General features: G+C 45.4%; 2 protein-coding genes across 5 annotated transcripts; one reads left to right on the top strand and one right to left on the bottom strand.

The window, feature by feature from the left end:
- Nucleotides 1-332: 332 nt before the first annotated feature.
- LOC123040542 (galactinol synthase 2) lies at nucleotides 333-1,808 on the top strand. The gene is made up of 3 exons (XM_044463356.1): nucleotides 333-709; nucleotides 792-1,253; nucleotides 1,342-1,808. The coding sequence occupies exons 1-3, from the start codon at nucleotides 404-406 to the stop codon at nucleotides 1,540-1,542; spliced, it is 969 nt and encodes a 322-aa protein (XP_044319291.1). The 5' UTR covers nucleotides 333-403; the 3' UTR covers nucleotides 1,543-1,808.
- A 6,264-nt stretch (nucleotides 1,809-8,072) lies between these two features.
- Nucleotides 8,073-14,155, bottom strand: LOC123043586 (uncharacterized). Of its 4 annotated transcripts, none has more exons than XR_006419348.1 (5): nucleotides 12,664-14,155; nucleotides 12,484-12,585; nucleotides 12,275-12,407; nucleotides 11,492-11,566; nucleotides 8,073-8,351 (listed from the first exon to the last, which is right to left on the bottom strand). XR_006419348.1 is itself a non-coding variant. In XM_044466080.1 (4 exons), exons 1-3 carry the CDS (start codon nucleotides 13,272-13,274, stop codon nucleotides 12,320-12,322), a joined length of 801 nt encoding a protein of 266 aa, XP_044322015.1. In that variant the 5' UTR covers nucleotides 13,275-14,155; the 3' UTR covers nucleotides 8,073-8,351; nucleotides 12,275-12,319. The 4 variants fall into 4 exon arrangements, 1 of the variants encoding a protein (XP_044322015.1); XR_006419350.1 differs by having other exon boundaries at nucleotides 12,495-12,585; XR_006419349.1 differs by lacking the exon at nucleotides 11,492-11,566 and having other exon boundaries at nucleotides 12,495-12,585.
- Nucleotides 14,156-16,561: the final 2,406 nt, after the last annotated feature.

Below are 16,561 nucleotides of genomic sequence, written 5' to 3'. Positions count from 1 at the left end.
TCATCCTTAATTAAGTCGTCAGATACCATATAGGGCATGAGATATCTATGAGAAGATAATGTCTGGGTTTTTGTCACCTTATTATCCACCGAAACAAATCAACCAAGATTATAGTAAAAGAAAGGGTGGTGCCACAGATCAAGGAAGCGAAATGACTCCAAAAAAAAAAGGAAACAAAATGAAAGGGTCGAGAAAATAGCACCATCTCAGACATTCCAATCCAGACACCTTTTTTTTTACGCTTTCCAGTTCGTGGCGGATCTACTCGACCCACCCCCGTTGCCTATATAAAGCCCTGCAGGCACCAGCTTCAAGCATCAAACACAAGCACGCACAGATTCACAACACACAACGAACCCATCTCATCCATTCTTCAAGGCAGATAAGAGAGATCGAGCGAGCAATGGCTCCCATGCCCAAGCGGATCGTGGAGGACGCGCCCAAGAGGGCGGCGTACGTGACGTTCCTCGCCGGCTCCGGCGACTACTGGAAGGGCGTGGTCGGCCTGGCCAAAGGCCTCCGCGCCGTCAACTCCGCCTACCCGCTCGTGGTGGCCGTGCTCCCCGACGTCCCCGAGGAGCACCGCCAGAAGCTGCTCAAGCAGGGCTGCCTCGTCCGCGAGATCGTGCCCGTGTACCCGCCGGAGAGCCAGACGCAGTTCGCCATGGCCTACTACGTCATCAACTACTCCAAGCTCCGCATCTGGGAGGTACGTACAGCTCTGTTCTTCTTGCATCTTGGATCGATTAATGTTGATCTTGACGATGATTATGTATTTGATGTACGTACAGTTCGTGGAGTACGAGAGGATGATTTACCTGGACGCGGACATCCAGGTGTTCGACAACATCGACCACCTCTTCGACCTCGACAAGGGCAGCTTCTACGCCGTCATGGACTGCTTCTGCGAGAAGACATGGAGCCACACCCCTCAGTACAAGATCGGGTACTGCCAGCAGTGCCCGGACCGGGTGGCGTGGCCAGAGCGCGAGCTCGGCGTGCCCCCGCCGCCACTCTACTTCAACGCCGGCATGTTCGTTCACGAGCCCAGCCTCGCCACCGCCAAGGCCCTCCTCGACAAGCTCGTCGTCACCGACCCCACGCCCTTTGCCGAGCAGGACTTTCTCAACATGTTCTTCAGGGACGTGTACAAGCCCATCCCCCCGGTGTACAACCTCGTGCTCGCCATTCTCTGGAGGCACCCGGAGAACGTCGAGCTCGAGAAGGTCATGGTCGTGCACTACTGCGCTGCGGTACGTCCTTTGTCACCGATTTTTTCACAGATGAATCTTAATTATGAATTCATGATCGATGTTTCTATGCCATGCATGAATGATGCAGGGTTCGAAGCCGTGGAGGTACACCGGCCAGGAGGCCAACATGGGCAGGGAGGACATCAAGATGCTCGTGAAGAAATGGTGGGACATCTACAACGACGAGGGCCTCGACTACAAGGCCGGCGACGAGACCACCAACCTGCTACGTGGAGCTCTTGTTGAGGCCGGTGCCGTGAAGTACTTCCCGGCGCCATCGGCCGCGTAGGCTCGCTGCATGCCGGCGTTTGCCCGGCTGCAGAATGATTAATTAAGTGCTATCAGTTAGGGGATTTTCGGTAATGAACTTCACTATAGTGTCGAAGTATGGATCAGGGTCGATCTACACGTGTTTTGGTATTGTAGATCAATCTAGTCCGCGTTTCTTGTTTTAGATTGCACGAAAAATAGAGGCGTGTACACCATGTATAGATCTACTGGTTACGTACGTGTATTTTGCATGCTTAAATCAAAGCTACTGCAAATTATTGTGCATGTTCTTATGAATGCCACAGCGCTCTGTCGTCTTTGCGTGAGACCGCGCCGTATGAGTTTTTGCGGGTCATGACGCACCCGATTAGCACCGAAAAAGTACTCCCTCTGTCTCAAAATAAGTGTCTTAATTTTAATATAACTTTATATTAAAGTTAATATAAAATTAAGACATTTATTTTGAAATGAAGAGAATATAAAAAAGTCTTATATTTGATACAAAGGGAGTAGCATTTGTAAAGATTTGAATTAGTGGTAGCCAGAGCCAAATCCTTGGCCGCTCATCCAAAATGGATTTGTCTTTTGATCCGCGCGCGTGTCCTCATCGTGTCGGGATTTCCAGACTATTCTGCCTTGCACCTTGTCCACGGCCATAACAGCTCGGCCCTGGACGGTGCTTTCCTACTCTGGATGGCCGGCGTGAGAAACGTTTCGGCATCACGACCGGCGTGTCAAAATCGTACCAGTGGCGCGTCCACGTCGGTCGGACCGGTGCTGGCCAACGTCCACGTCGTGATCGCCCACATGGGGCAAGGTATATTTATCGCCGACGTTGACCAGCACCTTATCCGGAATAAGACGGTAACACCGACGACAGTTATTGCATGCTATTCGTTCAAAGCGTTTTGACACACCGGCTGGTTTCATCGGTGGCACGGAACGGGCCACCTGCCAGTAGTACGTGTACGTCGTCCTGCCGCCTCGGCATGAACAGACCGACCGACACACGGACCGCGCGCGGGCGGACGACGCGCATGGCCGCCCTAGCAAGCTAGGTAGGCACGGTAGGTGCTGGCGAGCGTGCCGGTTCTAACTGAAGAGGCCATGAATGTTTCCCCGCATACGTGGCGGACTGTGGCTGTGTCCAGTAACCTCGTCTCTTTGCCGCTTATCGTAGCATCCTATTCGTGACTGCGTCCACCGTTACGTTAGCGTACGTGCACCCAACGGTCCATTGAACCCACGATCCATTTTGTTTGTCAAAGCCACGTACCCTTGTTTCGAGAATTTGGAACCGGCCACGTACTATCTTTGGACAAATATATGTACGTAGTACCAGTAGAGTAGTGACTACGTACGTTCCATGTCGTGCAGGGTTTATATTAGAGTAATTACAGTTCATACTTCGATCAATCAGGGTAGCATATGCACTCAGGGCACAGCACGTCAGCCCCACCCCCCAAGAAAATTTAAGGTAGTCCACTACAAGTTTCAGCCGCCGGCGGCCGGCGACCGACCGCGCTGAACTCGCGCGATGGCGACCCCGCCCACCGGCGCACACGTACACGATCGGAGGTCCAGTCTAATCGATATGCAGAGCGCCACGCACAAGCGTGGAACAAGTGTCGTGCCGATCGATGGGTCTGATGCGGTTCGTCAACACTGCGCTGCTCCCTACGAGCCACGGCACAAGCGGTGACGATGAGCAGACAAGCGTCTTTGGCCGCCGGGCGGGGGCGGTCCGTCGAGCAAATGCAAGCTTCTTCGGGAAGCCTGATCTCACTCACTAGCTGGGCGATGGAGCGATTGACCGGCTAAAGTTGCATGCACGCACGCGTGTGCACGCATGATTCGGTGAGTGCAAAGGAAAAGTCGTTCTAGGTCGCACTAGTACCGCTCGTCTGACACGTGCTCGCCCGGACGCTACTTGTTCCTTCCGTGCTGGGGCGGCCAGCCGTCGTGGTTTACCCCCACAGTATGGGCCCTACTACAGCATTTTTTGTTTCTTTGGGTTTTTCATTCCTAGCAGTAGAACTTACATTAATTGCTGCAGGTGTTTGGAACGTGTACACGACCTTAAAGAATGGAAAACACTACCCTTCAGCCGGCGGATGGCAAGGACGCTGCCGGATCAATCCTGATCAACCACTCATGCTAGCCACAAGTCAGTCCCGCAGCCAGATTTTTTTTAGTAATAAGTGGCTCGTTTCAGTAGACCTCTGCAACACATGACTAGTTTCAGAAAGAGAAAACGATTTGGTGGTGAGATTTTTTTTCCTGCAATAAAGGTCTTGTTTCAAAAAGTTTCTGCAACAGACATCTTGTTTCAGAAGAATTAAAAATGGTTTGGAGGTGAAGGTTTTTTTTCCGCAACAACCAACAGGGGTCTTGTTTCAAAAGGTTTCTGCGATACACATCTTGTTTCTGAAAGATTAAAAAGGGTACAGCGGTGAAGGGTTTTGTTCCCGAGGATCTTGTTTTAGAAACATAGTCCGAGTGGCAGAAAGCGCCGGAGGAGCGCCCGGCGTTAAAGAATGAGTGGTTAGACATTACAACATGAGGCATGTTTCAGAAACATAGCTTCAGTTTCAGAAAATGCTGAAGGAGCGCCCGACGTGAGAGGTCGTCGCCATCGTGCTGGAGTGGAGCTGGCAGCTACTCACGAGGCTGAGGCGGAGGAGGAGCAGCAACTCTGGCGAGCAGCGGCGCTCCATGACAGAGACGCTCGGCCCACGGTGTCGCGGTAGCTACGCTCTAGCCTAGGCACGTGGTGTGTTGTCTCGACGGACCTTTGGAACAAGGTCCTTATTGCAAACCCCCTAAATAACAATGTAGCTGTTGTAAAGGTCCTTAACTGGCTGGGGCGGTAGACCGGACGGTTATTTCAGACGGCATTTGACGGTTGCTGAGCCGACTTGATTTATCATCCGGCAAACGTGTAGCACTGCCCTTGATGTAATGCACATGTTGAGAAGATGCAGTGGATGATGTGCGTATGTTCTTGTAGCTAGTCGAGGCTGAGAATATAGTTGGCAATAAATCGCCCTCTTCCTGATTTTCTTGTGGTTTGACCATTTTCGTGGATCTAATATAAACTGCTATGGGTGGAGATGAGTGTCCGATTTTGATTGGAGGATGTTTTTTTCTCCTCGTTTGATTTTGCGGAAATAAAACTAATATCAGTGTGATCGATTGGTCGAATGGTCTCAGATCTTGTAAAATGTGGAATTGATATATGTTGGTCTTGTCTCGGGATGGTGTTGTTGTAAAATTTGGAATTGGATTGTATTATATGTTTGGTCAATGTCAGGAACAGGTGATTGGATTGGTTGAATGAGTGTGTGCTGTAAACAAAAGTAAAAAATGGAATAAAAAAACTTAAAACAGAAAAGAAACCGAGGCAGTGTACTACCGCAAATTGGGCCGGCCCATATGCTCGCGCGCAAGCTTCTCGACTCGCTGAACGCAAGATATAGGCACTCCTCATGTGGAATCCCGGCCCAACTTCCTCCTTCCGTTCTCACACCCGTGCGCCGTCAGGGAAAACCCTATTTGCCCCTCTCTGCGGCAAACAGTCGGGGCTCCGTTCAGGGGCTATCGAGCGAGCGACGCACCTGGGCTGGCCTGTTAAGCGTTCCAAATACACCGGTTTTGGGAACCTTCTGTGACTGTTTCTAGCCGGGTTTTTTCTGGTTTTGAGAACCTTCTAGAAGGATCCTGAACCGGTTTTTTCTTTTCATATTTATTTTCGTTATTATTTTTTATTTTTCTTTCCTTTTTCGTTTTTTCTATTTCTTTTTTCTGTCTTCTTTTCTTTCTTCTTGCTCTTTTTCTTTTATCTTTTAAATTATTTTTCCGAAATTTTTCTAAAAAGGAATTTCTTTATTTCTTTTTCAAAATTGTTGTCGTTACACAAAAAAGTTCAAAACTTTGAAAATTCAGAAAATGTATCAGATTTCAATTTTCAGTTCACATATTCAGAAAATGTTCACGCTTCCAAATTTGTTCGGGATTTTTCATAATTGTTCTTCGTTTCAAAAAATGTTCTCAGGATTCAAAAAATGTTAATTCTATAAAAACTTGTTCGCGCTTTCAAATTTGTTCAGGATTTTCAAAAATGTTCTATGTTTCAAAATTTATTCTCAAGATTCGAAAAATAGTTCGCGCTTCCAAATTTGTTCTCAAGATTCAAAAATTGTTCGTGCTTTTAAAAAATGTTCACAAATTCCAAAAATATTCATGCTTTTGAAAAATGTTTGTGTAATTCAAAATTTGTTCATTTTCATAAAATTTGTTCACATATTCAAAAAATGCTCATGTTTGAAAATGTATTCACAAATTCAAAAATTGTCCGCATGTTGATGTTTGGGAACCTCCCAGAAGGATCTTGAACCGGTTTTTCTGGTTTTCTTTTTTGTTTCTTCTTCTTCTTTTCGTTTTTAGTTATTTCTGTTTCTTTTTTTTCTGGTTCTTTTTTTCTGTTTCTTTTTTTCTGTTTGTTTTCTTTCTTTGTTTTTTTATTTCTTTTTCTTTTCTTCTCTTTTTTCAAAAAATCGAAAATTTTAAATTTTGTTCACGTTTCCAAAAAAGTTCAGTTTTTGAAAAAATGTTCTCAAAATACAAAAAAAATTCTCATTACACAAAAAAGTACAAAACTTTCGAAAATCAGAAACTGTACCGGGTATTAATTTTTTGTTCACATATTCAAAAAATGTTCGCGCTTCCAAATTTGTTCTCAATATTAAAAAATGTTCATGCTTTAAAAAATCGTTCGCGCTTCCAAATTTGTTTGGGATTTTTCAAAATTGTTCTCCATTTCAAATTTTGTTCTCAACATTTCAAAAAATATTCGTGCTTCAAAAAATTGTTCGCGCTTCCAAATTTGTTCTCAAGTTCAAAAATTGTTCACAAATTTGAAAACGGTACATGTTTTCGAATTTTGTGTGGGAAATTCAAAAAAAATAGTTTCATAAATTTTATTTGCATTTTCAAAAAAGAAATGTACGTTAAAAAATTACTCAAAATTTGGGGAAAAAATTGGGATTTTTTCAAACAATGTTAAATCCGGAACTGTTCTTCGTTTCTTTTATAGTTCCGTTGTACTTCGGTTGCTAGGTCTGTTCTATCGTAGTGGCTAGCACCGAGGTTGCGCAAGCAAGCAGTCGCGTGTTCGATTCCTAGCGACCACGCGCTACCGTATATTTTTGCCATTTTTCTCATTCGCAGCGCGCTGAATGGGTCGGCCCAGTCGGCGCCCCCCTATGCGACGCAGCGTGTATTTGCCGCAGAACGCGGCAAATAGGAGGTCCCTGCCGTCAGGTTGGCCAACTCGCACCGCCTTTACATGGCCGCTGGTCAGCTCAGGCAAGCTGCAAGTCATCCCGTCGGAGCTTTCCCGCCGCCACCGATGCCATCCTCTGTATCCTGTTCGCACCCGACCAGCGTCGACAGTGTAGCGCACTTGCTCCGGTCGTCGTTCTCTGCGAGCTCCGCCACCTCTACAGGTGCCGCTCCACCTCGCCCGACGACCTCCTGCTCCAGTAGCCTCCAGACGCTGCACATCAAGCCCCCGCGTCGCCCCTACGGTGCCCATACCATGGTTTTCTATTTTTCATGTATTGTACTCCTATTTGGGTAATTCAGGATCGTCAGGTATCTGAATCATCAAGTATCAAAAAATTAGACAAATGTCGGTTTTCATTTTTGAAAACCCAACAATTTTATAGCCAGAATTACCCGACCCAAATTTTTGGGTAAACCCGAATACCCAGCCTGACTTCACAGCGCCTCTCTTCTCTCATGAGCCACTCATAGCACAGTGAAAATCGCCACAGGCCGCCAATTGCGCGCCTACTCTCACCTCCCTCGCCCAACTGACCAAATCCGACATGAAGGCCCCCAACGATCACCCCGCATTTCGCTCTTGCTGGTTGTAATGCAGTTGGAGAGTTCCAGCCAGCGAAATTCTCCCTGCTGTCCAAGGACGCATACTACGCGGCCTTTTGATGATGCCCCAGCACGCCCGGCCAAATCGTGGGCAGACCAAAAGTTTGGCGCAGCTTCCAGTCGCCCGTGATTTTGCCATCTTTGGCGAAAAAATGAACTAGAGAAGGCCCCCACGGCCTGGGCGAGACAATTACTTGGTGAACGACCAATTTCTTTGGCTTGGCAGCTCCAGGCTCCACAATCCAAACAGCCTTGTAGACCTCACTTCACTACCAATGATTTACATGCGGGTTGGAGAGTTCCAGCCAGCCAAAGTCTCCCTGTTGTACATGAATAGCCCGCCAGATTGCAGAAACGGTGAGCATGGGATGATTGAGTTGACGAGGTACCCAAATAAATTCAGGTAGGTTTAAAAAGACAGGTATCAACAACGTGATAACCAAACAAAGCTAACGGGTCTAGGTGGACGGTGAATAGCTGATTTCACTGGTCTGCTGACGTTAATCAGAAATCATCCACAAAACAGGCAGGCATCATGGTGTAGGAACAACCGAACATCAGCAAAGGCTGAAGGTCCATAACTCCATAGACAAATTAAAGTATTCACCAAATGTTTTAAAGCATCATCCATATGATATGATAAGATACGGTGGTAGCGGGTATGTGGACATGGCTGCACAGCATCGAGATGCAAAAGCATGCACTTTGTTGACATTCCAGGACATCAACCCTGACATTCCACCAAGTCGCGATGTGCAGGAGATGAAAATGGCTTCATGTGCTGATGTTGGCCATGGTTGAGCCAAGGGAGTCTGCACTGGCATTAGAGGCATCAAAGGAGCGACGCCGTCGTCGGCTTACACATTTCACTTGATGGCACTGAGGAATACATATGCAACATGCGTAAGTCGTATTAATAAAAAATAAATAAAACTAAAATCATGTGATTTATTTAATGCACAGAGTGGTTTCATCAAGAGAAGATAGTGGAACAGATGGCAACGATTCCACAAGCTAGAAAAATGTTGGAAACATTTTTACTTTAATCTTTTTGTTCTGATCCAATCATGCAACAGCAAATCTAACGCAATGCTGCATATGAATTCTGAAACTCAAGCACCCAACAACTTAGTGTCACATCAACTAGTTAAAGTAAACAAGCTCGGCTTGGAAAAGTCAGAAGTTCAATATATCACACAAAAGATCGAGCCACTCACCCAAAGAAACCAAGATTCCCATCATCAGCCCCCATATAAAATTTTCACAAATAGAATTTTAAAATCATCAGCTAGTATCATGACCACAACTAGGTTTGCACTCAACTTTACTACACTGGCTAATTTGCAATTGCTACGTTGTATTCTCCAAATTCAAGATATATTTTCCCTTTTGGGAGAAAGGCTGATACGATAAGTTCTGCTTATAAGTTGAATGCCTTTTGGGAGAAAGGCTGACAGAAAACTACGATAAGTTCTGCTTATAAGTTGAATGAAACTTTGCGAGTCCTAAAAGATGTTTATTAGCTCACGCACCGGTTTCACTTACTTATTTGGCATATTAATGCCGGGTTCTTCTGTCGGCTTCTAAAATAAGCTGACCCCTCACGAACGAGGATTTGTGGCTCTGAGCCCCCCCCCCCCCCCCCCCCCTAATATCATCAGCATTCGTTACTATAGGCAGATCTCCACATTAATTGTTATAAATCATCTTTATGCTCACATGGCGGCTGAATACAATTGTTAGATACACGGTGAGATGGGGCCATTATTAAATGTTAGTTGTACTTTTAGTACAGTCTAAGAGAGGACATTTATTTCGCATCGCTCGATTTCAGTTGAGACCACTCCTCGTATCACTTTATGTCCGCATAGAGATTCTCTTCCCCCCCCCCCCCCCCCCCCAACCCACCCAAAAAAAAAATCCTGTTCATCTTCTCCTTCGAAGCACAACCGGGCGGATCCAGGCAAGAAATCTAGAAAGAAGTGAAGTTGTTGTGGAGTCGGGCTAATGAGAGACACTGCTGCGTATCAGAATAGGTATTTGTTTTCGAACTAATCTCTACTGGTATCCTTATTTCTAAGATCTCGAATTTGTCAGTTTAGATTTGTACAGACTTGGTAATAATCTCTCCATGATTTGAACGAAGCAGTAATCTTCAAGACTGCGATTTGTTCGGATAAATTGTTCCTTTGGATAGATCTATTTTTGTTGGGTCTTTGGAGAGGACTCCTCTGCGTACTGTGCATGAGGAAGAAGATGTGCTGCACGAAAATGGTGCTACGATATCGTCCAACAACAGCACCAGATTAGATTTGGAAAACCATGATATCAATTCAGACGCTCATGGCACTAGGAGGCCAATCTCATGGATGTAGAAAGAGAGAAAAACGGTTGGGCGCGAAGGTAATATTACTTGTTCCAAAAAAGGGCAACCTGGTGCATGTAGCTCCCGCTTGCGCAGGGTCCAGGGAAGGGTCCGACCACTTTGGGTCTATAGTACGCAGCCTTTCCCTACATTTCTGTAAGAGGCTGTTTCCAGGACTTGAACCCATGACCTCATGGTCACAAGGCAGCAGCTTTACCACTGCGCCAAGGCTCCCCTTCAATTTATCGTTTATTGTTCCAATTATTAATAAATCATTTATCGTTGCTGTATTTCTAGTGGCATATTAACAAGATTGATGTAACTAGTAAAAGCTAGGAATTACATAAAGCTATCATGTTGTTTAATGTGTAAGACTGAACTTTAACAGGCAAAGGCATGGAGCAAAGCTGGATGAAAGGCCAGCCAGTGCTGAACGGATCACTGCCTTAGAGAGTGCTTTTCGTGGATTTTCTGAAAGGAAAACTGAAGCTGTTGTTGCTCCTGCAATTGGACTTACATTTCATTCAATTTTGGAAGCTTATAATTTCTACAATCTGTACTCCTGGGAGTGTGGTTTTGGTATCAGGTATGGTAAGAGCAGGAACAATGTTAAGGGTGCAAAATCAATACAAGAATTCCTATGCAACTGCGCTGTGAGTACATTCTGTTTCACATTTCTCCTCGTTTCAATATATATTTTTTCTAATGACGGAGTTGTGTATATTGTTTCAATACTTTGAGACAGTACCATTTTTCGTTTTATCAGGGTAAGCCAATTAAACAAAACACATCATCTATTCGTACAGAGTGCCCTTCAATGTTTTAGACTACTAAGAACGGATGATAACAGTTGGTTCATATGTTAAGAGGAAGGAGATGGAGTGACTTGAAATGAGGAGGAGCAGCACGGTGTAGTTAAATACAAGGGTGTGGGGCTTGCAGGTGGCAGATGGTGCAGAGAGTGGTGTCTCTGGAATTCAGGCACGTTGTGCTCAACATTCATTTATGGGAGTAGACTGGAAAAGAAAACATTTAATTACATAACTCATTTTTGGGGAGCAGCTATGATTTGAGACAAGAATGTTAAGAACGTTATTTCATAGAAAACTTGGGAGCATAGTTCAGTGGGAAAAGCAAGTTGGATGCAAGTTGTAGTTGAAACAAAAGTTGGTTGCGAGATTGCAGAGAACAAAATATAATGGAGAAAAGAAATGTAGGTAAGATGTGAAATAAGCAAGATTAATGTATGTCCAAAATCCCAGGCACATGACAGTCAGACAGGATGACAGGAGTATTAATTTGCAGCTAACATGGGAGCATGGATAACTGTCCAGAGAAGTTGGGCACACAAATTTGAATGAAATTTCACTTTTTCTAACAAGAACATAACATGTGAGCTGGCAGATAAGATAACAATCCAGTGAAAAAACATAGGAAAATCAAATATCACAATCAACAAGCACATATATATGGGGGGGGGGGGGGGGGCAGGATTACAGCACAGATCAGTACTTTGGTGCTACCTGGAACGCTAATCTCACATCAGATTAACAGTTAACTATGTATTAAGCCGAGAAGATCTCGGTGGGAGCTCAAGATGGGGAACGGAAGAAAAGAAGAGTGAACATGAAAGAGAAGTGCAGGGTGGGGTCACCAGAGCTAGGTGAGTTAATCGCGAACAGAAGCTTCTCTGCACAAAACAGCTTCTATCCCAGTGGTGGGACCGACACTGCAAAAAGGACATGCATATACGCGGTGATATATTTGCTACAATTAAGTGATACGGAGAACTATACACAGCACGTCGTACTATACATTTCGACTCTAAATGCGGGTGCATGGTGAAGATGTAGGGGGGTGCAGCACCTAGGATCCCCCATGCAATTCCCGACCCCTCACAAGCTTACATTATAAGCCGCCCCAAATACTCACTGAAGCTGCTGAACTAATTAATCCTTAACTCGCAACAAATATGGGGGACGGTTTCTAAATAATCTAGGAAGGGGGCGGCTTATGCCATAAGCCGCCAAAAGAACTAAGCCTCAGTACAGGATGCAGTGTGCAAATAATATCCCTGTTGATAATGTTGCAAGTTGTTAACAGGGGAGAAACTTGAATATGGTCTCTGAAGTACAAATGATGACTAATTAATTATCCAATTCAGTTCCATTAAATATAAAACCCCACAAACAGATGCAAGAACATAAAGTTCAACCGACATTTTCTTCCTAACGTCAGCTGTCATAAACAGTAAGAAAGGCAACACAGTGACCCAAATCTATCACACGTTATTTTGGAATCATGATATCAAATGTTAATGTTCAATAATTTCTAATATTTTAGAGTTAAATATTATGAGTCAAGAAGAACTAGGATACAAGAACAGCAAATATTGTGAGTCAAGAAGAACTAGGATACAAGAACAGCACCATATTACCTAATCGAGTTGAAGTTGAAGACAACATTGGCTGCCCAGTTTGTGTCAAACCGGATGGCTACTGCACGCTATAACCATATTCACTCCAACCCCCATTGCAGCCACCCTCATTCCACATGTTTTGCTGGGGTTGCTGTAGAAGGGTTAACATAGATCTTATTGAGGAGATAGCAAAATGAACACATCTACAATAGTAGCAAGATGATTACAGGATGCCGACCACACTGTTCGGAACAGTATCCCTCGATGAAAGATGATAATTCAGCACACCATTCTGAGCAGACTCTGCTGCAGCTTCCCCATTACAAGGCCTGAAGCAAATTAAGAGGCAAAATGTCAAGTGCCATGTGATAAAATAAGTGGAGAACTGGTTTAACAAATCTTTTTACTTGAGTGTATGAAGGTCAACAGAAGCAGAGCAAAAGAAAACCATGCCTTGGACTTGAGCGGTATTCAGATATTTTGAGAATGCACATGAAATGACATCAAAAGAAGTAGATCTCCCGCCACAAGATGGTTCGATGACTTCTTGCTTCCTTCCAATTTTAAAACGAACAACCGGAATGGGACCAAAAGAAATGGATCTCCCACAGCCATATGCTTTGATGGATTCCAGCTTCATTTTTCGAGTATCAACACCAACAAGCAATGCATCATTATCCTGAGACTCCACCTTAGACACGAGGTAGACAACATCACCCCCATAAAAACCAAAGGTCGGGAAGCTTGTACACTTCAGTTTTCCCAATGTCCATTTCTTGTCTGTATCATTCCATAGATGAGATTGCAGCACAGAGGGTTCAGGTGGGGAGGCTGATATGTCGTCAACATGAAGAGTGAGACTACTTTCCCAATAGTTCCAATCAATGCTCCTAAACATTGTCCGGATCTTCCAGCCAGCAGGTACATGCTGCACAGGTTTGTCATCCGTAACGTCGTCCATATCATCAAGACTGAGGAGCTCTGCATCATCAATGGTATCTGCAACATCAAAAATCATGGCCGGCTTCAAATTGCTCTTTCTGACAACGGGGAACCATCTGACACAGTGTTCGATCTCGATGAAGTTGATGTAACCTTCGGTGAAGCCAATGACGTCCCGCACTTGCCGTGCTTGGCTTTTCCGATGCAGGTCAAATTCGGCCTTGGGCAGCGGGATGAAATGGGGAACAGGCTCCTTTTCAAGCAAATTGCAGACGACAATGCCGCGCCAGAGGTCGACCCATCCTACCGTGCTTCTTCCGAGCAAGATCACCTTGTCAGTTAGGATTGGCAGCTCCAGTGGCAGGACATCCGGGTCGATCTGCAGCTGCACGTGTTTGGTGCTCCACTCGTTTGTCTCCGACGAGAAGATGTGCAGGTTGTAGTGCCCAGGGTCCCCATTCGGGGAAAGATCAGCCACCAAGAAATTGTCGCCCTATCCGGGCACGATGGCGGCGTGCCATGAGTGCCTGTAGGCTCGAGGGAAACACGGAACAGATCTGATGGTGGGCTTGCCGCCGGAGGCAGCCTTGTAGACGAAGTACTCGAGATGGGAGTCTTTTTCTGTGCTCCGTGGGCCGGAGCTGAAGGCGAAGCAGAGGAGGACGAGCTCATTGGCGGAGGAGACGACGCGGGGCTCCGTGGTGTAACAACCTTCGGGGCAGTGGACGCAGAAGTAGGAGACGGCGGGCGGGTCGGCGAGACAAAAGGTGACCTTGAATTCGTGGCCCGTGCTCGTCGTGGCCTTCACGGTGGTGGCGTTGACGCGGTCGGCGAAGTAGGCTCTGCTGTCGAGGAGGACCCAGGAGGGGTAGCTGGATGGGTTGGCGCCGGCGGGGTCGACTGCGGGGGGGTAGAAGGAGGCGGGATGGACGGCGGGGGGGTCGACGGAGGCGGGATCGACGGGATCGACTGCGGGGGGGGGGGGGGGGGGGGGGGGGGGGGGGGGGGGGGGGGGGGTGGAAGGAGGCGGGATCGACGGCGGGGGAGTCGACGGAGGCGGGATCGACGGCGGGTGGGTCGACGGAGGGGGCCGTGAAGGATTCCTCCATGGCTGCGGATCCAACAAGGATTTGGGAACTAGGGTTACCTCTCAGCAAAGCCCGTCTACCCAGCCGTTGCCTAATGCCTGAACTGAACCTGCTACAAAAATAGACAAAACTGCCGCAAACTGGAGCTGCCGCAAAACTGAAGAATCACACTTATCTGAATTGAACCTGCTACGAAACTGAAGAATTAGACAACAATAAACAAACTGAAATTTAAACAAGCAACCTGTGCAGGTTACAACCAAGTGAATTCCACTTAATAGTCTTAATCAACCGCTGGTCTCACATTGACAAATTCAAGAGCAGTACAAAAGTTTAAATACTAGAACTTCCACATGTTTTACCCTGGGCAGATTTTACTAATTAGTACATGACCAACACTATAAGAAAAAAATGAATGCATGACCAGCAGCATCCATCCAATCTTTAGCATTCACCACTCTTCAAGTCCTCCGATGATAAAATAGATCTTCAAGTCTACTGATGACAAAAGGGATCTAATAGAAACATATCATTTACGTATAGTTGTTCGACACTAGAACCCTGCATCGTTAAAGGATTGCTCATATTAGAAAAAACATCAAATTTGTTGAAACCGTTAGTCAAGCACAATGATAAATGGGATGAAGCATACCATCACTAATTCAGTATAACTCTTAATACATCCATAACCATGAAAATCATTCTCAATGCTCCCAGTATCTTTCTCTGTCAATGAATGAGTCTCATTTTTGTGTTGCTGGGAACCCGTAGGCAAGTCATGTGCAGGTTTTGGTACACTTTTTCCTTCCTTTGTTGGTTTTCTTGATTCCATTCTCTTGCTGCTACATGTAAAAGGAGAACAAAGTAAAAGACTATACTTGAATGGACAAGAAAGTAAATATCTTTTAGCATAGAAAAGACATATTGTAGGAAATACTTGTGTCTTTTTAGCTTTGGTTGGTCTTTTCCGACCTTTCATTTGTTGTTGGATCTCATTCTCTTGTTGCTGAAAACAAAATGAACATAGAGATTCAATCATATGAACATACTATATTTGAAAGGTCAACAAAGTAATTATTTTTCAGGATATAAATAACATGCCGTAGGTAATTCTTGTGTCTCTTTAACTTCAGTTGGTCTTGTCTTCCATTTCTTGTGTTGCCTATCGATCCAAGTTGACTTTTGCTTCGAACCTTTTTTCTGTGGAGATTTTTTCTTTAGGCGTGCAACCCTTAAATCTTGATTTGATTCTGGAGGTACCACTTGGGCACTAGAGATTTTTGTGACGGATTATTGCCTCCCACGGATGTCGAAGGGGAGGCATGGGATGTGGAGTCTTAGGGACTTACAGACCCACCTAATCTAGTGTCGGATGAACGAGAGGTTGTTAGCCATGTGGATGAGGGGTTAGTAGTAGCTAAACCCAAACGTTCCTGGAAGAGGAAGATATATCCAACATCGGCTGTGCCGAGAAGTGCGAGAGTCAAGCTCAAGAAAAAAATTCATGATGATTAATGAAAGGAATCTTTTGGAATAGCAGAGGTCTGGCAGGCTTGGCTAAGAAAAGGTTCATGGATGAAGCATCCACCGAGGATAAACTTGATTTCATTGCACTACTTGAAACGGGGAGGGATAACTTCACCTCGCAATTCCTCAGGTCCTTGACTGGAGGAATTGATTTTGACTGGCACTGTTTGTCGCCTAGAGGAAGATCAGGAGGGATTCTTCTGGGGGTAAAATGCGAATCACTCGAGGTTGATAAATGTGATATGAGGGGATGATACGGTTAAGTTTCGGGTAAGGTCCAAATTGGATGGATTCTGATGGGCTCTTGTAGTGGTGTATGGCACAGCCCAACCCGAATTCAAACCTGATTTCCTAGCTGATTTGGTTAGAATTTGTGGAGATGAGAGGTTACCGATCTTAGTGGGAGGGGACTTTAATATCATTAGGAGGAAAGAAGAGAAGAATAATGATCATTTTGATGGACAGTGGTCCTTTATGTTCAATATGATCATTGAGAGTCTTAATCTTAGAGAAGTTGAACTCATGGGGAGGCAGTTCACGTGGGCAAACTCTCTACCCACTCCTACTTATGAGAAGCTAGACAGAGTGCTTGCAAGTGTAGAGTGGGAGCAGAAATACCCACTGGTATCGGTTCACGCGATGCAGAGGGCAATCTCAGACCATACACTTTTGTTGGTGGACTCGGGTGAAGCCACACATATTGGTAATAAGAATATTTTTTTCTTTCGAGCTTAGTTGGTTTGAAAAG

Source organism: Triticum aestivum, chromosome 2B, assembly GCF_018294505.1.
Source record: "Triticum aestivum cultivar Chinese Spring chromosome 2B, IWGSC CS RefSeq v2.1, whole genome shotgun sequence".
In the NCBI taxonomy this organism is placed as follows: domain Eukaryota; kingdom Viridiplantae; phylum Streptophyta; class Magnoliopsida; order Poales; family Poaceae; genus Triticum; species Triticum aestivum.
The sequence above is the reverse complement of the archived record's forward strand: the minus strand, read 5'-3'. Positions and strand labels throughout refer to the sequence as shown.